General features: G+C 49.2%; 9 protein-coding genes across 9 annotated transcripts; 5 read left to right on the top strand and 4 right to left on the bottom strand.

Moving 5' to 3' along the window:
- Positions 1-283: 283 nt before the first annotated feature.
- ASPVEDRAFT_218294 (tRNA methyltransferase PPM2) lies at positions 284-4,369 on the bottom strand. The gene is made up of 6 exons (XM_040809473.1): positions 3,802-4,369; positions 3,517-3,734; positions 3,081-3,445; positions 1,314-3,013; positions 943-1,233; positions 284-873 (listed from the first exon to the last, which is right to left on the bottom strand). Exons 1-6 carry the CDS (start codon positions 4,129-4,131, stop codon positions 415-417), a joined length of 3,363 nt encoding a protein of 1,120 aa, XP_040661859.1. The 5' UTR covers positions 4,132-4,369; the 3' UTR covers positions 284-414.
- On the top strand, positions 4,066-6,292 carry ASPVEDRAFT_35438 (phosphoinositide binding protein ATG18). The gene is made up of 5 exons (XM_040810997.1): positions 4,066-4,469; positions 4,522-4,676; positions 4,814-4,973; positions 5,026-5,902; positions 5,975-6,292. The coding sequence occupies exons 1-5, from the start codon at positions 4,418-4,420 to the stop codon at positions 6,018-6,020; spliced, it is 1,290 nt and encodes a 429-aa protein (XP_040661858.1). The 5' UTR covers positions 4,066-4,417; the 3' UTR covers positions 6,021-6,292.
- Positions 6,195-9,140, bottom strand: ASPVEDRAFT_157254 (mismatch repair ATPase MLH1). Its single transcript, XM_040808539.1, has 4 exons — positions 8,579-9,140; positions 8,348-8,527; positions 8,030-8,296; positions 6,195-7,977 (listed from the first exon to the last, which is right to left on the bottom strand). The coding sequence occupies exons 1-4, from the start codon at positions 8,672-8,674 to the stop codon at positions 6,310-6,312; spliced, it is 2,211 nt and encodes a 736-aa protein (XP_040661857.1). The 5' UTR covers positions 8,675-9,140; the 3' UTR covers positions 6,195-6,309.
- Positions 9,141-9,244: 104 nt separating this feature from the next.
- On the top strand, positions 9,245-15,079 carry ASPVEDRAFT_58152 (proteasome regulatory particle base subunit RPN1). The gene is made up of 8 exons (XM_040815410.1): positions 9,245-10,018; positions 10,083-10,331; positions 10,387-11,423; positions 11,884-12,040; positions 12,145-12,209; positions 12,273-12,437; positions 12,495-14,807; positions 14,871-15,079. Exons 1-8 carry the CDS (start codon positions 9,418-9,420, stop codon positions 14,901-14,903), a joined length of 4,620 nt encoding a protein of 1,539 aa, XP_040661856.1. The 5' UTR covers positions 9,245-9,417; the 3' UTR covers positions 14,904-15,079.
- A 132-nt stretch (positions 15,080-15,211) lies between these two features.
- On the top strand, positions 15,212-17,093 carry ASPVEDRAFT_35434 (protein kinase RIO2). Its single transcript, XM_040810996.1, has 3 exons — positions 15,212-15,335; positions 15,430-15,574; positions 15,642-17,093. Exons 1-3 carry the CDS (start codon positions 15,273-15,275, stop codon positions 16,676-16,678), a joined length of 1,245 nt encoding a protein of 414 aa, XP_040661855.1. The 5' UTR covers positions 15,212-15,272; the 3' UTR covers positions 16,679-17,093.
- ASPVEDRAFT_122817 (mitochondrial 54S ribosomal protein uL23m) lies at positions 17,005-17,806 on the top strand (the record flags this gene model as incomplete). Its single annotated transcript, XM_040806023.1, has 3 exons — positions 17,005-17,093; positions 17,169-17,459; positions 17,572-17,806. The coding sequence occupies 3 exons, from the start codon at positions 17,005-17,007 to the stop codon at positions 17,804-17,806; spliced, it is 615 nt and encodes a 204-aa protein (XP_040661854.1).
- Positions 17,807-18,248: 442 nt separating this feature from the next.
- ASPVEDRAFT_23120 (putative LON domain serine protease) lies at positions 18,249-21,172 on the bottom strand (the record flags this gene model as incomplete). The annotated part of the gene is made up of 3 exons (XM_040809520.1): positions 18,249-18,336; positions 18,397-20,635; positions 20,701-21,172. 3 exons carry the CDS (start codon positions 21,170-21,172, stop codon positions 18,249-18,251), a joined length of 2,799 nt encoding a protein of 932 aa, XP_040661853.1.
- A 746-nt stretch (positions 21,173-21,918) lies between these two features.
- On the top strand, positions 21,919-23,032 carry ASPVEDRAFT_23119 (porphobilinogen deaminase; the record flags this gene model as incomplete). Its single annotated transcript, XM_040809519.1, has 2 exons — positions 21,919-22,204; positions 22,269-23,032. The coding sequence occupies 2 exons, from the start codon at positions 21,919-21,921 to the stop codon at positions 23,030-23,032; spliced, it is 1,050 nt and encodes a 349-aa protein (XP_040661852.1).
- Positions 23,033-23,235: 203 nt separating this feature from the next.
- ASPVEDRAFT_23118 (IGBP1/TAP42 family protein) lies at positions 23,236-24,412 on the bottom strand (the record flags this gene model as incomplete). Its single annotated transcript, XM_040809518.1, has 3 exons — positions 23,236-23,808; positions 23,862-24,138; positions 24,201-24,412. 3 exons carry the CDS (start codon positions 24,410-24,412, stop codon positions 23,236-23,238), a joined length of 1,062 nt encoding a protein of 353 aa, XP_040661851.1.
- Between the last annotated feature and the right edge of the window lie 54 nt (positions 24,413-24,466).

The following is a 24,466-nucleotide window of genomic DNA, read 5'->3' as shown; positions in this document are numbered from 1 at the left end:
CAAGCATCGGCCCTTCTCATCCCATCCCCGCTCGCCCTTCCAAGGCTGATGACGTATATGACCCTGTTGTGTTGGCGCCCGCACCTGTGAACACAGCTGCGTCCGAAATTCTCTCCCCTCTCAGCCCGATTTCTGTTCCATCTTATTGGCATATCGTCAAACAATGCTTGCGTTGTCTAGGTTTCACAACGCCCTGCAGCTGCTTGCCTGCATGAGCCAAGGCGGTAATCGCTGCGCGGCGCAGCCAGGTGGACAAATCCGACCGCATCACTAACTGTCCACTGCAGCCCTCGTGCAAGGAGAAGGATTTGTAAGTAAGTGGCAACGGGGATGCGTTTCCGAAGCAGCACGATTCGTGACCAGGGGCAGTAAGGGCCCCACCAACAGTGAAGGGTGAACTGGCCCACGGTCCAATTACTGTTCGGCCATCTCCTGCATTTCATCCGCAAGCCTCAGGAGGTAAAACCGCGCCATATCTGGCGGCATATCACCAAAGGACTTCACTATTTTCTCGAGGTCTTTTCTCCCCTTCTCATAGGCCTGTACATCACGGTTCCCATAGACATCTCGTCCACTCGCGTAACCTTGTGATAGATTGCGGAAGAAAACATTCACTGCTACACTCACATCTCCTGTAGGCGCAGCAGTATGCAACCAAAGTGGGGGAATGAAGAGAATGTCACCACGCTTGAGACGCGCTTCATGGGGCGAAGTGTGCGGGATTGAAGCTATAGACCCATCTGCACGGTTCTGAAATATATTTATTTTAGAACTCGATGCCCCAGCTGGAACATCAAGGTGTTGCACATCGGTTGGTGGGAAAAGTATGAGTCGCTTTTCTCCTTGGATTTGGCAAAGGACGTTTGCCATTACCTGAATAAGGGATTAGTATCTGCTTCAATACTGTTCTGCCCCGAAATACTTTGCTATTCGAAAACTTACGTCGTAATGAAGCCATAGAGTAACGGGCCCCGATATCCTCAGGGGCGAGCTGTGCGCATTCTCAACCACAGTGGACAACACTTCCGGCAACCGAAAGTCGTTTTTGAGACTAGGGAAATCTTCAGCCAGGTTTGCCGGAAGCTTGGCGGGTTGTTTGGCGGAAATGCTTCGGAGATATTGTCGGCCACCGGCGTGCACCTCATTCATGAAAGTTCCGAATTCCTTGGTGGTGTATGCAAAGTTCTTCGTTTGAAAACTCATGTTTTCTGTTTCGGCCTCGTGGACTACCACCTAAATTATATCTCGTTAATAACAACCGCCTTGAATGAGAGGACAGGAATGGAGGAGGAATAAGTGCATGGATATCCTACCTTACGGTCATTACCAACAGCGTTGACGAGATAGTCCTTACTCCATAGTTCAGTGCACGGCCCAATTTCCGAGCCCTCGATGATCACGGGCTGGGACGTGTCCATTATCTGCTGGAACTCATCGGGTGTCCCAAGTTTGACTCGAGGAATAGGAGCCATTATGGTGGTGGATTTATAGTTTTTAGGCTTGGGCCTGCGCTTGCTCGCCGATTTACTGGAAGTTGCTTTCGCAGGCTGGGCGTTTTCGGCACGGACCACGGCCCAGTTGTTTCCAAGTGAGGAGTCAGCTGCAGTTATAATCCAGGTACCTTCTGTCCAGAATGTTCCAAAAGAGAAGCATACGGCGCCGCCACCTAGGAAAAGGACCTGGGTAGGGCTGACCTCGCATGATGCGTGCCCCACTAGTAAGGGTCGTGGCCCGCCGAAAGCAGAGCTTAGCCCTATCGTGGACAGAACCGGTGTGCCTATGGGAGAACTACCTTCAATGCACTTGAGCAGCTCCGTCGAGTCAAGGAGCAGAATCTCGCAGTGGGATGGAACAATGCGTCGGGGAATAACACCACCAGCCACGACCAACCCCCACGAGGCAGAAGTCACGGTAGCGCCAAATCGTGGGAGAACCTCGTACTCTGGAGAAAACTTTCGCATGCTTTCAGTTTGGTCAGATAGCTCCAAGAAGATAGATCCGTCCGACTGTTTGTGTAACTTCCAGGTCCAGAAATCCTCTAGTATAGTACCATCCGCTCCAATACCACCAAAAAGTACTCCTGATGTACCATTTATATTGCCCAGGCATGCACCGAAGCGAGGCTTAGGGACAGTCATAGGGTTGCTGATTTCAACTATTTGCCATCCTTTCCCATTATCACTCCAGAGGAGCCAGGTATCTAAAGTTGTACCATCGCTGGTCTTCCCACCGTATATGAGGACACAACCGCCGTCGACTGTAAGTTTTGTTGCAGAGTGCCGGAATCGACCGACTGGAAGGTTGGATTCTGCATGCCACGCACCATTCCTGCGCACCCAGGTGTCCTGGAGCGCTGCAGCTGGTGAGGTTCGACCCCCAACTAGCAAGCAATCACCACTGTCGCTGAAGCTAGTCACAGTATGGCACATGCGCGCCGATACATCGCGAGGAGCGGGGAATGGGATGGAGGTTCTAGTGTTCTCTTTCGACGGCGAGTATAAATCGGTGTCTGCGAGTCGTGCTTGTGACCCCAACCCAGAATGATGACCAAGGACGCCCTCGTCTCCGAAAACCAAGGCACCAAACCTCCGCTGACTAGTAGGCAAACAGCAGTTCGGGATGATCTTAAATTGGTCTGACTTGTTGTCCACATAGCCACTGTGAGATACGGCGCTAGCTTCGGGTCCCTGTCTCGTGGAAGCGTGCAAAAGGAAATAATGCGACGCAAAAAGTGCAAACTCCTCCCATTCATCGAATACCTCAACAGAGTCCAACGAGGTCCTGAGCGAGCTGCTCACAAACTCGTCGTCTGACCATAGATCCCAAAGGCTGCGTGCATGTGCATGCGCCCACCCAGCTTCCGTGAAACGTCGCTCCTGGTCGGCCAAGGAGGGATATTCGTGGATGGAATATAGAGGTGCCCCGAGCTTACCGAAATGTTTCATCATAGTCGACGCGAACGGGTGATCAGGGCCGTCTGGAAAGAACTGCTCTAGAATGCAGAATTGGGAGTCTATAGCGTGGTGTAGTTAGCCTTGGCTGTTTAACAATATAGTTATGCAGGGCGAGGCTTCTCTAACCATTGCTCAATTTTGAAGCCCAGTTCACAACCGCGTTCGCGGATTTGACGTCCATGTATGTAAGAGACACTTCAGCAAGAAAAAGTACGGCGCAGTCGTCCGGGAGGATCTCGCTCTTGAGGACGTGATCCAGCTTACCCAGGTTCTTTAAATCACAACCAACAGCAACGTATTGCCTGCTGCGAACTTGCACGGCGCTCTCATCGGAGTTGAACTCTACATTCTCCAGCTGGTCCTTGATAGCGTCTGCTTTCTGGATCGCTGCCTTTTTATTGAGCATGAGTTTCTCATAGTCAATATCCACGAATGTTGTTTGGCTACATAAAGAGCGGTCCGTACTGAGGAGGATAAATGGGAGGGGGTCACTACGCGTCTGGTCTTAGTATACGGCTCTCGTCCTGCTGTTCCTCGGCGGGTGTTCTCATCTACGACTCACAATCCACATCCCAAGTTAAGGACAAACTTAGGCTTCTCTGATGGTTCCCTCATGAAGCGCCGTACGGATTCCTCCATGGCGTGCATTCGAAGCCAGTATCCACGGTTTATCAAAGGGGCACGTCTCTGGGGCTTTTTGACGAAGGACCGGAAGAAATGGGGTTCGCGGTAGTACAACATTTCGACGCTTCTTTTTGAAACTATACTGCTGTTGTTCGTCTGGGAGTAGAATGAATGTTAGGCTGCGACGAACGGTGGGTCAATCTATTCAGAATGAAGTACTTACTCCCATGACCAGATCTGCCGACTTCTCCGCCTTCGAGGGAGCTGCCCTCTTAGCAGGCTGTTTTGAAGAGGCCATGGCGACACACAACCGCCTGTTCTCGGGTGGTGGGGTTGAAGCTGGATAAGTTCTCTGCAAAGGGAAAAAAAAAAAGCGGGATGGAATCGATCTATTGGATGTGGCCCAAGCGTCCGAAATCGGCTGCCGCGATAAGCGCCAAGTTGCGGTAACAGAAAGGCGGCGATCTTGAGATCCTCCGCAGCCGCTCGAGCAGCAGCAGCTGGCTTTCTCTCCTCCTCCATATATGGTCGGCTTCCGATCGTGAACCTGCATAACATACAGAACCAAGACGCGCGACGCGACAAAACAGCGAGTCAGGGCGCGACAGGTGATGCGTGGCGACAGCTGACTGTTCCTGGCACATCGGACCCTGTGATGGGCGCAGCCGAACCCCTCCACTCTAAGCTTCTGGAACCAAAGCCCGCCTCTATGCCATTTTCCTTTTCTCTGCCTATTCTTCCATCCTATAATCTCGCGACATACCTACAAGGAGGTTGCTGTAGACCGCTATTAGAGCAAAGCTGAGCTGTGACGTGAGCCGCGTCGAGTCACCGGCAAGATGACGATGAACTTCGTGACGTTTAACCAGGACTATAGCTACCTGGCTGTAGGTAAGACATGCTTCTTGCGCGTGCTCCCGAGACACTTCTTGACACGAAATAGCGACTTCCAAGGGATTCCGTATATTTACGACAGACCCCTTCGCCAAAAGCTACGAAACAAAAGAGGGCAACATCGCCATCATCGAGATGCTCTTTTCGACCTCTTTGGTGGCTTTGATTCTCTCACCGCGTCGCCTTCAGATCACAAATACCAAGGTTCGTAGCCCCCTCGTCTCGGTTTTAATGCCGTATTGTAGCTCTCTACCCCATGCCTTGGAGCCCACGAGCAATAAATGCCCTTCGTTCGGTTTACTATGGGCCTGGCACATGATTAACTTGTCTCCGAATCATAGCGACAATCTACGATATGCGAATTAACATTTCCAACCACCGTCCTGGCCGTCAAGCTGAATCGAAAACGACTGGTTATTGTCCTAGAGGACCAAATATACCTGTACGACATTCAAACCATGAAGTTGTTATACACGATCGAGACATCGCCGAACCCGAATGGTGAGCCTTTGCTGCGCGCGGCCAAGAGTAACTGCAGACTGACCGTTTATAGCACTATGCGCGTTGTCGCCGTCCTCTGATAACTGCTACCTTGCATACCCTCTTCCTCAAAAAGCCGCCCCTTCTTTGAACCCTCCAGCTCACGCGCCACCTGGCAGTACTCACGTGTCCCCAACAAGTGGTGAGGTCTTAATATTCGACACCCTGAAGTTAGAGGCCATCAACGTGATTGAAGCGCATCGATCACCGCTGGCATGCATTACAATGAATGGCGATGGTACGCTCATCGCCACTGCGTCAGACAAGGGAACCATCATCCGAGTGTTTTCCGTACCGGACGGCCACAAGCTATATCAATTCCGTCGTGGCTCAATACCGTCGAGGATCTTCAGCATGTCCTTCAACACAACGTCAACCCTCCTTTGCGTGTCATCATCAACTGAAACGATCCACCTTTTCAAGCTTTCACCCCCGTCCCAGCAGCCGCCCCAAGAAGGTTCGCCAACATATTCCCCGCCTACAGGTCGTAGAAGAAGCTTTAGCTCCCTCAGCCAGTCTCCGGACGAGGACAATGCGAGTGAGGAACACGGGTCCTCGGATCTATCTGGCAGAAAGCATAACGGGACACTAATGGGCATGCTCCGCCGCACCTCACAAAACGTCGGTGGTGTGTTCGCTGCCAAGGTTGGAGGGTACTTGCCCAAAGGTGTAAGCGAGATGTGGGAGCCAGCCCGCGACTTTGCCTGGTTCAAAATTCCGAAGCCTAGCCAGGGCGCCGCGCAAAACCCAAGTGCGGGTCCGTTACGGAGTGTCGTCGCAATGAGCAGCAACACACCCCAGGTGATGGTAGTCACGAGTGATGGCAACTTTTACGTTTTCAGCATCGACCTTTCCAAGGGTGGTGAGGGGACATTAACGAAACAGTACTCGTAAGTCAATATAGCAGTGTCCCTTTCCCATTAGCGTGTCGATTTCAATGCGCTAATTAACATTTCCCACAGTGTACTCGAATCAAATGATAGACTGGGACACTCAGTCACAGACTAGCTATTATGCTGATTTGTTTATCGACTTGATACCACTGCGCTCTTTACTATGGCTCGCATTTCCTCCACTCTCGGTGTTGTCACCATGGCTATGTATTACCCACAGCGTTTGACCATTTTACTATTTGTGGATCTACTCTGGGATATCCTCTTTGGCGTTAGTTTTCTGGGGGCTACTAGTCGGCTTGATATCTTCAATCATCCCATTAAATCTAATGCACGACACGTTTCAGCAACTATCTCCCGTCAGTAAATCATAAATTCGTATCTACTCATGCAAATTTATCCCTTTAACATCGTTCAAAGACCCTATACAATCCTTTCAAATCCGCAACCTCCACAACGCCCCTCAGCAACCTAGTAGTAGCAACAAGCCGCGCCCTTAGAGCTGGGAAAACAACATGTTCTAGCATGCGCACCATTTGCGCTCGACGATTTCGGACAAGCTCATCCTCTTTATCTTCAGGGTCTCCTTCCAAATTTCCCTGCTGCTGCTGCTCCGCCTGGGGCGGCCTGGGTAGCTGCTCCGGCGTATAAAAGGACGCGAGTTCCCACAAGAACGTCCGAAAACATTCTTGCTCGCTTGTCCAATCGACATACGGGCCAAGACGGAGGAGGAATCGCGGCAGTTTGCCCAAGCAGGGCAAGTAACCCTTTAACAACAGGGGGAGGGTGAGGAGGTGGCCATCATCTGAGATGTGGATGGAAAAGTACTCGCTGAGCATTTCTCGTCTATCAACCAATGTCTTTGCGACAATCTCGGGGGCGTTGGAGAAAATGGAGCGTTCTTCCTCGGTTTGCTGAGTATCATTGCTGGTGGCGGCCTCGCATTCAGCATCTGCCGCTATGCGGAGGATATCTACGATTTTAGGGGCTGGGTCTAGTTTGATTGTGCCGAAGTTTCCAAAGTCTGTTAGGCCGATTTGGTAGAAGAATTCGTTGCAGAACATGCCGTAGTCTATAAGGTAAAGCTTCACGCCCGATTGGACGGCCGCGATACGGCGTTGTTCGTCAACGAGGCCGACGTACGTGTGGGATGCGATGGTTTCGGTCAGCGAGTTGTGCATTGAATTGCGGACGGTAGCCCGTAGGTGCTTCACGGATGTCAAAGCGATTTTGAGGGGTTCGCGGTCTGTTGTGTCGTAGTGGAAGCCTTCGTCGAGAACGGTCTGAGCGGTTGGTTCCGCTTCAGCTCCCTCTGCCGTGGTGGTTTGGTGCATTGCGGGTGATAACATGGAGGTTATTTTACGTACGCGGGAGTCGGTACGTACTAGGTTGTTCTCGTATGGTTTTTTCGTGGCTGCTGGTGTTTTGGGTCCGGCCTCTGGCTCTTGAGCTGATGGTCCAAGAGTCTGTACGGAAGGGAGGAGTGTTTGGGTTAAAAATGTTCGGCTGGAGTCAACTTGCGCCAGCTTCGATCTGATCTCCGCGCAAATGCTCTCGATGATTTCGTCCTCGTTGAGGAAGTTTACTTCCCGTTTTGTAGGATGGACGTTTACATCCAACCGGTGTGGTTCAATCTCGAGGTCAATGTAGACGAAAGGATGTCCACCTTTTGGTAAGAAACTTGCGTATGTCTGCTCCACGGCTCGCTTTATGGGGGTAGACTCGACTGCGCGATGGTTAATAAAAAGAAGAATAGTGGTTCGTTTAACGTGGTAGTTTGCATTCGTGACCAATCCAGATGAAGAGAAACCCAGCTTCTCATCCTGGACGCTGAACTCGACCAGTTCATTAGCCACTGCACTCCCATGAATTTGACGAATTCTGTCAGTGGTATTTAGAGCAACTGCCGTTGAAATGCTGACGCCTGCATCGCCATGTTTGCGGCAAGAGAAAGCAACACCAGAGCAGTGCACTGCATAGCGGCCAACTACATCCAGGATCTTGGCGTACTCTTCACTGGCTGAGCGGAATGCTCTGCGTCTAGTTGGCACATTATAAAACAGGTCCTCGACCTATTGGGATTAGATGTGTGACTATCCTCCAAGACGTACTAGTATTACTCACTGTTATCTGTGTACCTCCACGGCCCGCGGTGGCTTTTGGGACAGCGTTCTGCCCTGGCTTGGAAGGAACTAGCTTTCCATCTCCATAATGAGCTCTCCACGCACAGCTCGACTCGGCGGTCTTCGTGGTTACAGTTAGATGGGCAATATGGCTGATACTAGCTAACGCCTCGCCACGAAACCCGTATGTGGCTATTGACGTGAGGTCCTCAAACTCTTTCAGTTTGGAGGTTGTGAATCTCTCACAGAGAATGGGAAGGTCGTCTCGCTGTGAAGTCAAATTAGCCAGAATATTATGGTTTACATGAGCTTGTCATACTTCAATTCCGTGGCCATTATCGGTAATCTGAAGAAGTTTAAGACCTCCTTCTTTCACAAGAATCTCGATGGAAGTCGACCCTGCATCGACCGCGTTCTCTATTAGCTCCTTCAGTGCGTGCATGGGAGCCACAATAATTTCTCCGGCCGCGATTTTGTTCACAACATCCGGATCCAGGGCCTATTGAATGAGTCATTTGATTGCCCAGTGATATGGACGAAAGTAGCTCACTTTGATTTTTTTAGGTTTACGAGCGCCCTCGGTATCATCAATAGGCCGCTTGGTGCCCCGAGACTCGGGGATGTCAACGTCCATTTCAGGCTCCATGACTGAACGGATAATCTCTGTCGCCCCCGTAGATCATTTACAATGCCTATGTTAATTGCGAAATAACAAGCATAACGGATAACACGAATGTCGAAATTTTGGGACGGATCTCCGTGTTGTTTGTAGATGGTCGGGCTCGATGATATTGATCCGTTTCGGAGATATTCCCGGAAAGAAATAGCGGAGAAAAGATATGCCGACCCACCAAATACAACGCCAACGGCCTGGGGCATCGTGATGGAGAGATGGAGTACAAGTAATATCCCAGGTATGATATATTTCTGTCAACCTGCCTTAAAATAGACGGATGCCACTCGTATTAATCCCAATCGATCAGTAGATGATGCACGTACGATCCACTATGTTGTGCTGACAGAATTAGATTATATTTCCTTCAAACACAGAGTAGAAGCTTTTTTAGGGACATTCTCAAGCTGTCACCAAGTTCTTTGGTCAGGGCATGGCTTAAGCCTAAAAAGAGTGAAGTGACAATGGAGCCTTCGAGTTGAGCACAGGTTCGCTGGCAGACGGGAGCATCCATGCTCAAAAGTGGGCCTGGAGGTGGAGCTCCTTTCCCTAGCAGCCCCAAGATCCAGCCCTCCGCCGGAAACGTGAGACTGCAATCGTCCACCTATTCGTATTCATCCATATCTTTCGTAATTGAGCTTCGTTACATGTTTCTTCGTCGATGAAGTTCTGCTATCTTCAAGCTCCCTGGGAGCCGCTCTTCATATGTCTAAACCATGTTAACCTCCAAACGGCTCTTCCCAGCTGATGAAGAGCTTGGGAAGAAAGATGACGACCACAGGCCTCATGCCCGTGCCGACCAGCGATGGCAGCCAGAGTCGTGGAAGCTTCCTCGACGCCGACGTTTGCTTCTGATCCCCGTGATACTATACCTTTTCTTTATGTTCTTTAAGAACATGCCAACAGACATTGGCCCCGCCTGGGATCGGCCGAAGTCTAGATTCGCACCATCACAGCATATCGTGCCTGATACACCTCTTCCTCCGACGATGCCTGAGTCTGAGTCTCCCCCACAGGGACGGCAAGATACCGGAGATAATAATAGTTTATATTATGAGGGGAAATTGCACTTCTACAACCTAGGGAAAAGTCTGAAACCTTTCCGGAGTCATGTTGCAAACAGCCCGTTCAACGCAACGGTATTCGCAGCTGGGAGCTTGGGAAGCGTGTCCGATCTTTTGCCTCTTGCATGTCGCATGGCGAATGAGAAGCTGGATACAATACATTTTGTATTAATGGGAAGAGACGATGTCTCTATTGAGGGAATACAGCGAGTCAACGGCTTGGATGATGTGAGTTGTCCAATGAATTGGCATGGTGAGCGCTATTTTACTTTCTGTCTCTTCCTAGCAACCTACTAATATGCGAGTATTTCCCGTAGATGCTCGTCCCGATTATGCTCAGTGGTCAACGGATGGTCGCATGGAGCAAGCTATAACTACTGCACTACCCTACATTAAGGCATATCTTCGACCACAAGTTCTGATCACACAGGGAGAGCTCTTGGAAGACCTGTTTTTCACACAAGGCATACGAGAATCTCAAAATATTGGAATACCACATATTGCCTTGCCTCGTAGGGCAAGAGAGCTCATGTGGATGGCTACTCTTGACAGCCATGCTCTTCGAAGTAAGTATCGCAGTGCGTTATACTATATTCCCTATGCTAAAAAATTCAAAAATAGATTGGAATGATATACATGTCGAGTTCCTCATTTATGCGGCTCCTGACTCCGCAGGGCCCATCGTACGATTAATAAAATCTTTGGAACATGCCGATTTTCTTGGTTTCAGCCCCAGTTTAACAATTGAGCTACCTTCTCGCGTTGATTCTGAGCTTCTTCAATTTCTGAAGGGCATGCAATGGCTTCCTAACACGTCTGGCAAAATTACACTTCGCCGACGAATCCAATCACATCGGATAAGTCCCGGTGAAGCCTCTCTACGCGCGGTTGAGGCTTTCTATCCAAAAGACCTCACTCTCTCGCATGTTCTTGTACTCTCGCCACATATGGAACTAGCACCATCATTCTATCATTACTTGGTGTTTAACATGCTAAAGTACAGATACTCGATCCGTTCAAGCATGCTACCTTCCAGGTTAATGGGAATCTCGCTAGAACTTCCATCATTACCACTCTCCAATATCGAACATTTCAAACAACTCCAAATTGGCCTTACACGATTTTCGGATAACAACACTCCAGACGCACTGCCCTTGTTTCTATGGCAGGCGCCTAATAGTAACGCCGCGCTATATTTTGGTGACAAGTGGGCTGAATTGCATTCTTTTCTCAGCCAGCGGCTTGTGAGTAGAGAAGTAGATTCTGGCAACCCTCTGGAAGAAAAGATTATCTCAAAAAGGTATCCTGCCTTTCTGGAACCCCTACTCGAACTCCTTCGTGCGAAGGGATACTATCTACTCTATCCGGCCTTTTCTGATAAAGGCCGGTTTTCACTTGCAACTTTCCACAACGAGCTGTTCCGGCAACCAGATGAATTCTCCCCGGACAATCCCGATATTCCTATTTCTGAAGCTCTTGGGGAGTCCTCGGCTCCTGAGAAACCGCTAAGCAAAGCTTCTACTCTGATGACTCATCTCGAAGCGTTCTCACTGGACCTACCCGATATCACTCACCTACCCATATTGTCATATCGAGGGGAAGAAATGTCAGAGTCTCTTTTTTATCAAGAAACAGAAGAATATCGGGGAAAGTTCAAAGTGCGGTATGGAGGTTGCCGAGAGGGTTCGGGGAGCGGCGGGAACGCGGAAGACTTGTTCTGCGAAGTTTAATCACTTCCCGAGTAAATGCACGACATATTTTATCCCATATTTTAATTAGCTATACACTTTATTGATGTAAAAACCTGAAGCATCCTTTCTATAGGTTTCCAGCACGTGATATATACGTGACACGTGACGTCAACCCGGCGTTTGTGTCTTGGCAAATTTTGGATTACATAAGTCGATAGAGCTCCACTGGCGCAACGACCGAACGGCGACGAGGCAGAGCTCTCTGTTTCCATCAACAAGCTTATGAATCACATTCTACCCCATCACTGAGTTTCCCGGGTCCCAGACACTTCCCTGTATCTCTCTGTGATCTTGTTTCACCACTCTCCACCTCACTTCAGCTGACCACACATCCCGCACTTCAACACAGGTCATTCACGCCAGATAGCCATCGAACATGGCGAAGGAAGGCGAGAAGTCAGCTCCGGCCGACAAAGGCAAGGGCAAGGTCGATGATGTGAAGGACATTCCTGGAGCAAAGAAAGACAAGCCTGAAGATAAGACGCAAGCCAACGGAAAACAGAAGGATGACAACCCCGAGGATGGTAAGTAGCTCCTACGTTGTCAAACGGGAACCTTCAGAATTCCCTTCTCGTCCCCAATCATGAAATGTTGTCTAACGATTTTCCTTTTTTTCTTCTTCTTGCAGAGGAACTAAGTGAGGAGGATCAACAGCTAAAGAGCGAACTCGAGATGCTCGTGGAGCGGTTAAAGGTATGATGATGGGGTGCGCCTTGCTATTGAATCTGTCGGTGCTAACGATATGCTTCACTCTAGGAACCCGATACCTCCCTTTACGCACCTGCTTTGGATGCCATCAAGAATTTTATCAAGACCTCAACCTCATCTATGACGGCGGTTCCGAAGCCTCTGAAGTTCCTGCGACCACACTACGATGACTTGGCAGCCCTCTACGACAAGTGGTCGGCCGGTGCGACAAAGGTTGGTTTGTTTGGCGCCGTATTTGCGCTCGGAAGCTGATGGATTTTATTTTTCTAGGACTCTCTGGCGGATATGCTGTCTGTTCTTGGGATGACGTACGGTGACGAAGAGAAACTCGAAACGCTCAAATATCGGCTCCTTGCCAAATCCGAAGATCTCGGCTCGTGGGGTCACGAATACGTCAGACATCTTGCATTAGAAATCGGACAGGAGTACCAAAACAGGTTGAATGCTGAGAAGGATGTGCAGGATTTGATCGATCTCGCCCTCTCCCTTGTCCCGTACTTCCTAGGCCATAATGCGGAAGCCGACGCGGTTGACCTGTTGAGTGAGCTTGAAATTATTGAGGAAATTCCTCGATTTGTTGATGAGAACACTTACTCAAGAGTTTCTTTGTATATGGTCAGCATGGTAAACCTCCTCACGTACCCTGAGGATCAACAATTCCTTCGCACGGCGCACGAGATCTATGTTCGCTACAAGGAACTCACAAAGGCCATCGTGCTTGCTATCCGCCTCAATGATGTCGATCTCATCAAGAGCGATTTGAACGCGACGTCGGACCAGTCGCTTAAAAAGCAAATGGCTTTCCTCATTTCCAGGCAACAAATTTGGCTCGACCAGCTGGGCGATGACGAGGAAGACCAAACTTTTATGGATTGCTTGAACAACACGTCAATTCCAAAACACTTCAAGTCGCTCGGGAAAGAACTTAACATCCTCGACCCGATAATGCCAGAGGACATCTACAAGACACATTTGGAAAGCAGTCGAGGAGCAGGCCTCACCAATGTTGACTCCGCCAGGCACAACCTCGCAAGCGCTTTCGTTAACGGATTCGCGAACGCTGGATTTGGCAATGATGAGATGATGCTTGTTGAAGGTGATAAGGGTCCTTGGGTTTGGAAGACAAAGGACGATGGCATGTTGTCCACCACCGCCTCGATGGGTATGCTCCTCCATCGCGATGTTGAAATTGGTTTGGATAAGATCGATAAGTACACCTACGCCACCGAGGACCAAATCAAAGCCGGTGCTCTACTGTCTATTGGTATCCTTAACTCGGGTGTGCGCATTGATTCAGACCCTGCATTGGCACTTCTGAGCGACACCGACAATTTGGAAGCGAAGAATGTCCCAATGAGAGTCGCTGCAATCATGGGTCTTGGTCTAGCATACGCTGGTTCAAACAAAGAGGAACTTCTTGAAGTTCTGTTGCCTATTGTCGAAGATGTATCTCTGGACATGCAACTCTCTGCAATGGCAGCTGTTTCACTTGGTCTTATCTTCGTCGGCTCCTCAAATCATCAAGTCAGCGAGGCGATCGCCACCACCCTCATGGATGAGGAGCGCCAAAAGCATCTCAAGGATAAGTGGACTCGCTTCATGGCTCTTGGTCTAGCGCTACTTTACTTCGGCCGCCAGGAGGAAGTCGACGTGATCCTCGATATTCTCAAAGCGGTCGATCACCCCATGGCCAAACCCACCTCTGTCCTCGCTTCGGTATGTGCTTGGGCGGGTACCGGCACTGTCCTGAAGCTACAGGAGCTTCTCCACATTTGCAACGACGTTATTGAGGAAAGTGACGAAAAGAAGGGCGATGAGCTTGTTCAATCCTATGCTGTGTTGGGATTGTCATTGATTGCCATGGGTGAAGATGTTGGGCAAGACATGATTCTCAGGCAGTTCGGCCACTTGATGCACTACGGTGCCAGCAACATCCGAAAGGCCGTTCCCCTTGCCATGGGCCTGATTAGCCCGAGCAACCCCCAGATGAAGGTGTACGATACGTTATCCAGATACAGTCACGACAACGACAATGACGTTGCGATCAATGCCATTTTTGCTATGGGTCTCTGTGGTGCAGGTACAAAGAACTCGCGTCTGGCACAGCTTCTACGGCAATTGGCCAGCTATTATCATCGCGATCAGAACACTTTGTTTATGGTCCGCATTGCTCAAGGTCTACTGCACATGGGCAAGGGCACCATGACGCTCAACCCATTCCACACCGATCGCCAGGTGCTAAGCCGAGTATCGGCTGCTGGTTTGCTTACCGTGCTAGTATCATTGATTGATGCGAAGCAATTCATTCTCGCCGAACACCACTACCTCCTTTACTTCCTCATAACTGCCATGTACCCACGATTCCTTGTCACACTTGACGAGGAGCTTCAACCCCTTCCCGTTAATGTCCGTGTGGGTCAGGCTGTTGATGTTGTTGGGCAGGCAGGTCGCCCCAAGACGATCACTGGCTGGCAGACACAGAGCACACCAGTGCTACTTTCTTATGGTGAGCGGGCAGAGCTAGAGGATGAGCAGTACATTCCTCTTAGCAGCACCCTAGAAGGGCTGGTTATTCTGCGCAAGGTATGTTAATTCCACATATTTCTGTATTCTTATCCCACATGGACTCTGCTGACCCGTTTTTAGAATCCTGACTGGGTAGAAGAAAGCTCCACCTAAGCAAATGGCAGTATTCTTCGGATAGTATTTAGTGAGATAGAGACGGCGCAATGTCAAGCGCCTCTATACAGTTTAGGTCTAATGTATTCAGAAAAGCCTGAAAATATAGTAGACAAATGATCTCCTAAACAAATATGCTTCTACCAATGTCTACGTTCTTGTAGGGTAGTCCGTGCAATATCAACATTGTTCTTCATGTCGTATTTAGATAAGAAGTCAAACATTTCCCGATCCGTCGTTAGGGTATAGGGCACGTGCGATAAGAAATCCCAAATTTTGCCGCAACATTGCCCCGACAAGATCTCACGACAAAAGAGCTCAACATCTTGTCCAGCTATTTCGCTAGTTCCAGAAGCAGAGACATTCGATATGAAGCTCGATCCGAAGGCCATCCGCTACCTGACTTCAGAAGACTTCCGTGTGCTTGCAGCAGTATGCCTTGTTCACCCCTCATCTCCCCGCATTGCCAGAAACTTTGACGCAGCGCGTGTAAAGAGCGGAGAACTGATAGAAGTGTTTTCTTCAGGTCGAACAAGGAAGCAAAAACCATGAAGTTGTACCGACCCCTTTGATTGCCCAGATTTCCGGCCTGCGAGGCGGTAGCGGCGTAAACCGTTCAATCTCAAACCTTGCAAAGACAAACCTGATTGCGAAAGTGAAGAACGCAAAATGTATGCTTATCTACGACTCTTGTATATCTGTCACTTTTTCCCTAATGCTGATGTCCTTTTACCAAAGATGATGGATATCGACTCACGTACGGCGGTCTTGATTATTTGGCCCTCAATGCTCACCAAAAGCAAAAATGCATATACTCTGTCGGCAACCAGATCGGCGTCGGAAAAGAATCGGACATCATAGTTGTTGCGAATCACAAGGGGACACAGCGAATTCTGAAAATCCATCGACTTGGCCGTATCTCGTTTCGAACAGTGAAGACCAACCGCGACTATCTACGAAACCGAAGCACGGGATCATGGATGTACATGTCGCGTTTGGCCGCGATGAAGGAATACGCCTTCATGAAAACATTGGGAGAGAATGGGTTTTCAGTACCGGAGCCTATTGCCCAGAACAGACACACGATCGTGATGAGTTTGATCGATGCCTTTCCGCTCCGGCAAATCTCCAAGGTCCCCGATCCGGCTTTGTTGTACTCTGAATTGATGGATATGATTCTGCGGTTGGCTCGTTATGGATTGATTCACGGGGATTTCAACGAGTTCAATATTCTTATCAAGGAAGTCGAGGATCCGGAAGCGAAAGGGAAGGGAAAGGCGGACGAAGGGGAGGAAGACGACGAAAACCTCAAATTGATCCCGGTGTTGATCGATTTTCCACAGATGGTATCGATTGACCATGCCAATGCTGAAATGTATTTCGATCGCGATGTGAACTGCATCAAGCGATACTTTCAACGGAAGTTCCACTTCGTGAGCGATGTACCAGGGCCGTTCTTCTCTGAAGCGAAGAAACAGATGTTAAAAAATCCCGGCAAAAGGCTTGATGTTGATGTGGAGGCTTCTGGGTTCTCAAGAAAGATGGCACGCGAGCTTGAAAAATACATGAAGGAAGTTGGTGCTGACGGAGACCATAAGGAAAACGATGAAGGCGCCGAGAGCGAGGAAGATTCAGAGGGGTCAGGGTCGGAGGATGACAACTCTGGGGATCAAAGCGACACGAAAGGGAAAAAGAATACATTAGTGTCCGAAGATTCGCAACGCGATGGCTTGGATGAGAGTTCTCAAAAACTGAAGGAACTGCATGTGTCGTGAACTTCTTGTTGCCGCCCAGATGGGACAACAATTACACAATCTAATATTAATGACTGTCATGATCGAAAAATATAGATTCTAACTCATTCTTGATCGAATTTGAAAATCAATGTAGAATTTTATGACCACTACTTCTTTACATACTGGAGAATCTATAAAAATCGGCTACGGCCCGTGAAGCGGCCAACCACGCAGTTTTGATCTGCAAAAGTTCCGCAATCTCAAAAGACCGTCAACCTTCACTCTATCTCAACAAACACCCAACACCACTCCAATACCCGTTTTCAAAAACCGTCCTCTCTTGATTCGGGATCTAAATCGCCACAATGGTCCGAAAATGGTCCAAGTTACTCGCGAAGCCCGCCGGCTGGCTCCCGCCGAACGCACCACTCTCACAGCGCAAGCAGATATACCTGTATGTTCCTTCGCCAGCTCTGGAAGCCTTGCTCCTCAATACCCCGGTCCTCATCTAATTTTGCACAAATTCTAGCCCCAACTTTACAGTCGCTCTCATCCGAACGCCCTTCCTCCCGCCCCGATATGCCTCGTTCTACGTCCCCTTGAATTTCAATAAGCTCGATATGCGCGACTACCTACAACGTTTGTACGGAGTTGGCGTCCTCAGTATACGTAGTTATGTTGAGCAACAGAAGGTCACGCGTCTCAGACCACAAGGAAAATATGGATATGGGAAGTTGCGACGACCGACCTCGAAGAAGAGGATGACTGTTGAGATGAAGGAACCGTTCGTTTGGCCCGAAACTCCGGAGAACATGGATGCGTACGTTTATCCCCTTGTTGGATGTATATTTGTCATTCTGGAATTTGAGGAGGGATGGCGATTAATGCGTTGAGATTGTGCACCTTACTAACGTTTACTTTTTTGGGCGTAGGTGGGAGAAGGACCAATTCTTCAAGGCCGCGAAATATCAGGATCAGATCCAGAAGGCGCAACGACCAGACGCGGGAATGCAGCCGGACAAGGAGTCTCGTGAGGCGTTTGATGCGGAGGCCAAGAAGTTGCTGAGTGGTGAGAAGCCATGGAGGCCTACGTGGCAGGCTTTGGGATTGAATTATGACAGACCGGCAGTTGGATCGGCTAAGGGACCTTTTTCGGGGAGCTCATAAGATAAATGTGGATGGAGACCCTCAGAAAGGCTTGTAGGAGTATGATCGGTTTTCTGTGGTTAGGAATGAGGTCTAGGGATGTATTTGTTCAATGGGTTGCCTTTCTTTCTGGTGCTGTATTAACTGCCTGGTCATGCTTGTATTATATCTGTTGTTTCATAAATATACATATCAACATATATATATATATATACGGATCCGTAATGTACCAGGGCCGAATATATGCAAGGCGACCGGACAAAGTATATATGAGGGGACCTGAAAATAATAAAAGATATATAATTGTAAGGCTGCGAAAAGGTACCAGATGCTACGTATAGAGTGGAGCTGTGCAGATGAGAAAACGAGAGAAATCAAAACAGAACGTCAAGGCTACATAAAACGTTGCAACTGGGCTAAGTAACGAGGATAAAGGACAGTGCAACGGGTTGGAAGCAATATACTACAGACGGCTCTCGACAAAGTTCATATGATGCTGGCCGGGCCAGTGGGCATCGGGCCAAACGTGTCGAATAGCTTCCCAAATGTGCCTAGAATTTAAGATTAGTAACGTAAAGACCTCAACCAAACATGAGTGAAAATAGACATACTTGACATAGATGATCTCAAGGCCATTGCTGACTTCCTCAGGGATATCCTTGACATCCTTTCGGTTTTGGTGTGGAAGCAGAACGGTAGTTACGCCCGCCCGCAGCGCGCCGATAAGTTTTTCCTTGATACCACCAACGGGCATCACACGCCCACGAAGAGAGACTTCACCGGTCATTGCGAGCTTGGGAGGGACAGCCTTGCCTGAGAATAGTGAGATCAATCCGATGGTGTGTGCGAGCCCGGCAGAGGGGCCGTCCTTAGGAATGGCTCCCGAAGGGCAATGCACATGCAAGCTCCGACTCTTCATAATATCCTCGTTAGGGTCGGGAGTCAGGCCAAGTTCGAAAGAGTGAGCCTTGACCCAAGTGAGAGCGACTTCGACACTTTCCTTGAGGACATCTCCAAGCTTCCCGGTGAGTTGAACGCGACCGTTTCCTGGCATGTCGGCAACCTCGATGAATAGAATACTTCCTTGTCCACCACTTGAATATGCGACTAAACCGGTAACGACACCTGGACGGCCGTGTTTCTCGGCAATTTCCTCGTCGAATCGCTCGATTCCTAGGATCTCTTCCAAGTCATCGACGGTCACAACGGGATTATACGTCTCAACCTTAGCGGTGTCCGCAGCATCCGCATACTGAACCGCTTTATAGCGACAAATGGAGCCAAGTTCTCGCTCGAGGTTGCGGACGCCAGATTCTCGGGTGTAGGATGTGGTAGTCTTGTCAATCACATCGTCTGACAGGACAACCTGGCCATCTGTAAGACCATTTGCTCTGATCTGCTTGGGAATAAGGTGTCTTTTGGCAATGTGCCTCTTCTCAACAGTTGTATAACCAGATAGCTGGATAGTCTCCATTCGATCGAGGAGAGGAGCAGGGATTGTATCAAGAGAGTTTGCTGTTGCCAGGAAAAGAACCTTGCTCAAATCAATGGGGATGTTGATGTAATGATCAACAAAAGTGTGGTTCTGCTCAGGATCTAAGACTTCAAGCATTGCTGCAGATGGATCGCCTTGGAAATTAGCGCCGCCGATTTTATCGATTTCATCGAGCAAGAACACAGGGTTAGCAACGCCAACTTTCTTGAGCCCGTTGACGACCAAACCAGGCATAGCAGCGACATACGTTCGTCGATGTCCTCTGATCTCAGCCTCGTCCCGTACACCACCAAGAGATATCCTGTGGAACTTTCGACCAAGAGCAGCGGCCACCGACCTCGCCAAGCTGGTCTTTCCAGTTCCTGGAGGGCCAACAAGAAGAAGAATCGGGGATTTATCGGTCATACGCCTGGATGTTAGCATATGTAGTTTTGATTCGATAGCAGCGCGGTCCGACTCAGGTAAAGATGGAATATCCTTTTCAATATCCCCACCAGAGTTATCCAACTCGCTTGTTAAGGCAGCGATTTGGCGTTCAATATCCTGATTTGTTGTTTGCTTGAGTCTCAAAACAGCAAGATATTCTAGCAATCTCTTCTTGATCCTGTCCAATCCGTAATGGTCGTCATCCAGCTGCTTTCGTGCAAGTTTCAAAGTCTCTGGGCCGAGCTTATCTTGAGTCACCTTGGTCCACGGGATATCTGCAAGATTCTCGAGATAAGTTCTGATTACCCCGTATTCCTGGTTGACTGGCATCATCTTCCGAAGTCGTCGCAGTTCTTTGTCAGCAATCTTCTGAGCCTCAGGGCTGAGTTGAGCATCTTTTAGCTTTTGCTGCAGCTCATCAACTTCGTTAGACTCCTTTTCATCTGAGTCATTGTTCCGTCCCCCCAATCCGGGTGGGGGGTTCCCTGAACCGCCGGAAATGCCACGTTTGGATAGTAGTTCTCGAATTCGAGGATCTAGTTGGCCTAAATCGACCATAGGTCCTTGAGGAACGCTATCTGTCGAGACCGTAGTGAACTTGACATTGCCACGAATGTTCTGGTTCTGCTTGCTCAGGATGTCAACTACTCTTTCCAATCTGGTTTTTACGTCCAGTGCTGCCAGAACGCGAAGTTTTTCCTCAAGGCTTGACTCGGCAATATCAGCCATAACATCCGCGAGTCTTCCAGCCTGACCCAAGTCAGACTTGGTTATGATCAACTCAAATTTGCGCGCGATGATGGGTGACAACCGGGGCCCTCCTGAATTCGGGATCAACGAGGTGTATCGTAGCAGGGTAAGGAGTTCCTTCGATAAATGCCTTAGTTGCTCAAACAGCTCTACAATGTCTGCATCGTTCCGCGTTGGCTCTATATATTTCAAGGTCAATGCTAAGTAAGGGTATTTGAATGAAGCGGGGGTTTAAGGAGCCTACCTTTCTCGTCGTGGAAAATACATTCCGCCTCGAAGAATGGACGTTCCTTGAGCACGCGTTTTATCGTAAGACGTTGCACACCTTGAACTAATAGATGAGGCTCAGAGTAGGCACGACGTTGAACACCAATAACCTTTCCGAGCGTGCCGTAACGATACAGATCTTCCTTCCTCGCTTGGCCGGCATCGATAGATTCGAATTCTTCTTTCGTATCTTCATTCACCGCACCGTTATCGATCACGCGTTGGCCATCCTTGGTCAAGTATGGTGAGCAGAGGGGTACGCAGCCGAACGTTATGGAGTTCGCATCTCGCTTGTTCGTATGCGTACGATCGAGCAACGAGGATAGGAGATTGGCAAGATCCGGCCGGTTCGAGACTGGAATTCGCAAGGTCGCCCCGGGTAGTAAGACAGAACCCTTAGGAAGCGGAACCAAGGATAGCTTTGTTGGCTTCCCCCCGTTGGAACCCATCTTGGGTGGCTAGATGGTTAAGCTAGCCTAGAGGTTGCAAGTGGAGGGTTGAAGTCCGAAAAATGGCAATAATTATAGGGTGTTGGGATTCGAGGGTGGAGGAGGTCAGAGGACGGGGGCGGAAGGTGGAGGGCCGGCTGCTTATAAGGTTGTTGGCAAAAGGTTCCAGAACTCCGTGGATGAGTCCGTCGGGGATTCTGGGGGAATCGTGAAGACTAATCTGAGAGATAAGCCTATTCCGAAGCCGAGGTTCGTCGTTACGTCAGTTTCTCCGCAGGAACGAACGCATCGGCTCTCACGCGAGTAAAATAATTGGTTTTATACATATGCATCCAAACCCGACTAGCTCTATCTTTGCTATTCAACTTTGGTCAAACGTATACTCCTCCGCTCAAATTTGTTTAAGCCATCAAACTGTCGGAAACGACTGAGTGAGGCGATTCGCCTGTCTCGGGGTTTCCGCGGTGTATTGGCGGCGTATCACATGGTAAGGCACAGCTTAGAATTGCGTAATACTTTGTAACAGATGCACATGGCCCGTATTCAATCATACACGGAACCGCCTGCCGCTGGACGGGTCTACCATACAATTAATCAGTCGACAAACTCGGCTCCTGTCATCCGTCCTGTTCAGCCACTCAGCCGCCTTCTCGCCCCCCGGGTTATATCATTTACAAAAGAAGGCATATTTTTGTCTTCTTTATTGCCGCGCGGACAGCTGTTATATCCCACGCCCAGTCGCCAAAATGACTACCCAAGCCCCGCCACCCTCCGCAGACCCCGCGTCTCAGAAGATCTTCACAATTGGCACGCGCAAATCCAAACTCGCTCTTCTCCAAACGGATCTTGTTCTTGCAGCCCTGAAGGAACGATACCCAGATTATACCTTCAAGATCCACTCCCGCGAAACCGCTGGTGATCAAAATACGACCATTGCGCTTCGGGATTTCACTACTAAGAATTTATGGACACAGGAGCTTGAGGACCTACTCGAAGCCGGTCATGTCGATCTTATCGTGCACTCATTGAAAGGTATATTGCCTGCCCTTTTCAAGCCTTGCTTATTGTGAGCTAACTGTACCGCAATGTATCTCAGATGTTCCCACGCTTTTACCATCCTCCTGCAAGCTTGGTCCGATGATGAAACGGGAAGATTCGAGAGATGTCTTGGTCCTTAAGAAGGGCCTACCTAATATGACTCTGGCTGAAATGCCGGCTGGCTCAGTCGTGGGAACATCGTCAATTCGCCGTACCGCCCAACTTGCTCGAAAATACCCTCACCTAAAGGTAATGGACGTTCGTGGCAACATTGGAACTCGGCTATCCAAACTGGATGCAGAGGATAGCCCTTACACATGCCTTATCCTTGCTGCTGCAGGGTTACTACGTCTGGAACTTGGAGATCGGATATTCCAATTCTTGGATTCAAAGAACGCCGGGATGCTGTATGCCGTTGGTCAGGGCGCATTGGGTATCGAAATTCGCAAAGATGACAAGATTATGGAGGAAATGCTGAGCGCCATTGGGCATGACGAAACAACATTTGCTTGTTTGGCTGAAAGGAGTCTTCTACGTACCCTAGAAGGTGGTTGCAGCGCTCCACTGGGAGTTGAAACTGAATGGGTTCATGGCACCGGGGGGTCATCGAAATTGAAAATGAGGTCTGTCGTCGTAAGCGTGGACGGTAGCGAGAATGCCGAGGTCGAGGTCGAAGAAGCAGTTGACTCGGCTCAGTCTGCAGAAGCGTTTGGCGTCACAGTGGCCAAGGCACTGGTCGCTAAAGGAGCCGGTAAAATCCTTGACGAAATCCAGCAGAACAAGCAGAATCCACTGAAAGTGCCGGTCTCCGAATCAACTTAAGATTATGTTTAAGGCAAAGGAGCTGCTGGTCTCTCCTTAAACTTGATTCTTTGGGTTATTAGCTTCGATCCTCGGAGAAATACAAGGCCTAGACTGCGATCTACCACAATTTTCTACCTGCATTACCAGATGTTTAAGATCTGTGCATACAAAGATGGATTATGGTACATAGACAAAATGTGAATGCCTCATGCCAATATCAATTAACCCCTATTCAAGGTATTTCCAGAGCCTCGAGGGTTTGCTTCTTTGTATTCGTCCCATTCTCTCGCCTTCATCGTCTCTTCATCGGCCTTGTCTAGATCGTCTTCATCGACCTCTACTGCTTCCGGCTCACCTCCCTCGATTATGCCACCGCGCCTCTTCTCTTCCTCCAAATAATCGTCAATCGTCATTGTAGGCAAATTGTGCCCTGACCGGAAAACGCCATCGCGAAGCTGCGTACGGCGATCGAGCAGTGTGAAAGGTTGTAACGGCTTCCCATCTTTACTCAAAATCGGTCCTAGTTTGCCTCCTTGGAGAAGTTGAGATATCGGCGGATCCAAACGCTCCGAATAGTTTTCGGCGCCGCCCCTGTTTCTCCCACGCGCATCAAGTTGTTGCGAGTCATCGGGCTTTGGAGGCATCGTCCGAATTGCCGACAGCATTGAAAGCTCCTGTACTAAAAGGTCCAGCGATTGAAACGTCTGATGGGTGTATAAATTGAGTTCCGCCAGGTAGAGCTGCCGTACATCGTCTTCGTCACTTTGCAACCGTTGTTGATTCTGGGAATAGTACTTTGCAGCAACGTAAGCGATATCCAGATTCATCAAATAGCGGGGATTCCAACCTCGAGTCTCTCCTTTAGTTCTTTCTCTTCCTTAAACCTTGTTATTTTGACTTCTCTCCGGGTGGCGGGATCGTTCGTTTGCGTTAATGAGAACGAGGAGGGATTCGCTACATAACGCTCGTAGAGCTTTTTATCATTCGTATTTAAAAGTTCGTAGTCTCCCAAGCGTCCTAGATATTTTTCATATTCTCCCAGAGCTCGATGTAATGTAGATTCGCGATCTGAGTTATAGGATCTTTGGAGAAGGTCCGCAATGTGATATTCGACCGTCAGGTACCTATTGCAAGAGATAAGGAGTCAGGCATCAGCAAGCCGTGAGAAAACTCGGGAGTGTATTACTGTAAATCGACTGTCGAAATATCTTCTAATAGCTCGTTCGAGCTGAACATGGACAGCATGCCCACCAGTCGCTGGCATTCCTCGAGCTTTGCTATTGTCGCGTTGACATCGTCGCGGTAGGTATCGGAGTTTGTATTCGGACGAGTTTCCAATGCTGTTTTTTCTCGCTTTGCATCGTCGAAGACGGATCGGAGGGTCTGAGGTTGCTCCATTGCGGCTTTGAGTCTGCGTAAAACTGGATGATGTTTGAAGAAACAATCTCCAGC

The sequence above is a fragment of the Aspergillus versicolor genome (assembly GCF_001890125.1).
Source record: "Aspergillus versicolor CBS 583.65 unplaced genomic scaffold ASPVEscaffold_1, whole genome shotgun sequence".
NCBI classification, from domain to species: Eukaryota; Fungi; Ascomycota; class Eurotiomycetes; order Eurotiales; family Aspergillaceae; genus Aspergillus; species Aspergillus versicolor.
The sequence above is the reverse complement of the archived record's forward strand: the minus strand, read 5'-3'. Positions and strand labels throughout refer to the sequence as shown.

What these genes read in the sequence shown, in the direction of transcription:
- ASPVEDRAFT_218294 (XM_040809473.1), bottom strand. Translation starts at nt 4,131, where the DNA reads ATGCAGGTTCACGATCGGAAGCCGACCATATATGGAGGAGGAGAGAAA. An exon ending in CGGCAGATCTGGTCATGGGA is followed by an intron (nt 3,735 to 3,801) that starts GTAAGTACTTCA and finishes TTCTACTCCCAG; the next exon opens with ACGAACAACAGCAGTATAGT. An exon ending in GGCTTCAAAATTGAGCAATG is followed by an intron (nt 3,014 to 3,080) that starts GTTAGAGAAGCC and finishes ACCACGCTATAG; the next exon opens with ACTCCCAATTCTGCATTCTA.
- ASPVEDRAFT_35438 (XM_040810997.1), top strand. Translation starts at nt 4,418, where the DNA reads ATGACGATGAACTTCGTGACGTTTAACCAGGACTATAGCTACCTGGCT. An exon ending in CTATAGCTACCTGGCTGTAG is followed by an intron (nt 4,470 to 4,521) that starts GTAAGACATGCT and finishes GACACGAAATAG; the next exon opens with CGACTTCCAAGGGATTCCGT. An exon ending in TTCAGATCACAAATACCAAG is followed by an intron (nt 4,677 to 4,813) that starts GTTCGTAGCCCC and finishes TCCGAATCATAG; the next exon opens with CGACAATCTACGATATGCGA.
- ASPVEDRAFT_157254 (XM_040808539.1), bottom strand. Translation starts at nt 8,674, where the DNA reads ATGGAGCCTGAAATGGACGTTGACATCCCCGAGTCTCGGGGCACCAAG. An exon ending in GTAAACCTAAAAAAATCAAA is followed by an intron (nt 8,528 to 8,578) that starts GTGAGCTACTTT and finishes CTCATTCAATAG; the next exon opens with GCCCTGGATCCGGATGTTGT. An exon ending in ATAATGGCCACGGAATTGAA is followed by an intron (nt 8,297 to 8,347) that starts GTATGACAAGCT and finishes TTGACTTCACAG; the next exon opens with CGAGACGACCTTCCCATTCT.
- ASPVEDRAFT_58152 (XM_040815410.1), top strand. Translation starts at nt 9,418, where the DNA reads ATGTTAACCTCCAAACGGCTCTTCCCAGCTGATGAAGAGCTTGGGAAG. An exon ending in TTGTCCAATGAATTGGCATG is followed by an intron (nt 10,019 to 10,082) that starts GTGAGCGCTATT and finishes TATTTCCCGTAG; the next exon opens with ATGCTCGTCCCGATTATGCT. An exon ending in TGCTCGTGGAGCGGTTAAAG is followed by an intron (nt 12,210 to 12,272) that starts GTATGATGATGG and finishes GCTTCACTCTAG; the next exon opens with GAACCCGATACCTCCCTTTA.
- ASPVEDRAFT_35434 (XM_040810996.1), top strand. Translation starts at nt 15,273, where the DNA reads ATGAAGCTCGATCCGAAGGCCATCCGCTACCTGACTTCAGAAGACTTC. An exon ending in ACTTCCGTGTGCTTGCAGCA is followed by an intron (nt 15,336 to 15,429) that starts GTATGCCTTGTT and finishes TGTTTTCTTCAG; the next exon opens with GTCGAACAAGGAAGCAAAAA. An exon ending in GAAAGTGAAGAACGCAAAAT is followed by an intron (nt 15,575 to 15,641) that starts GTATGCTTATCT and finishes CTTTTACCAAAG; the next exon opens with ATGATGGATATCGACTCACG.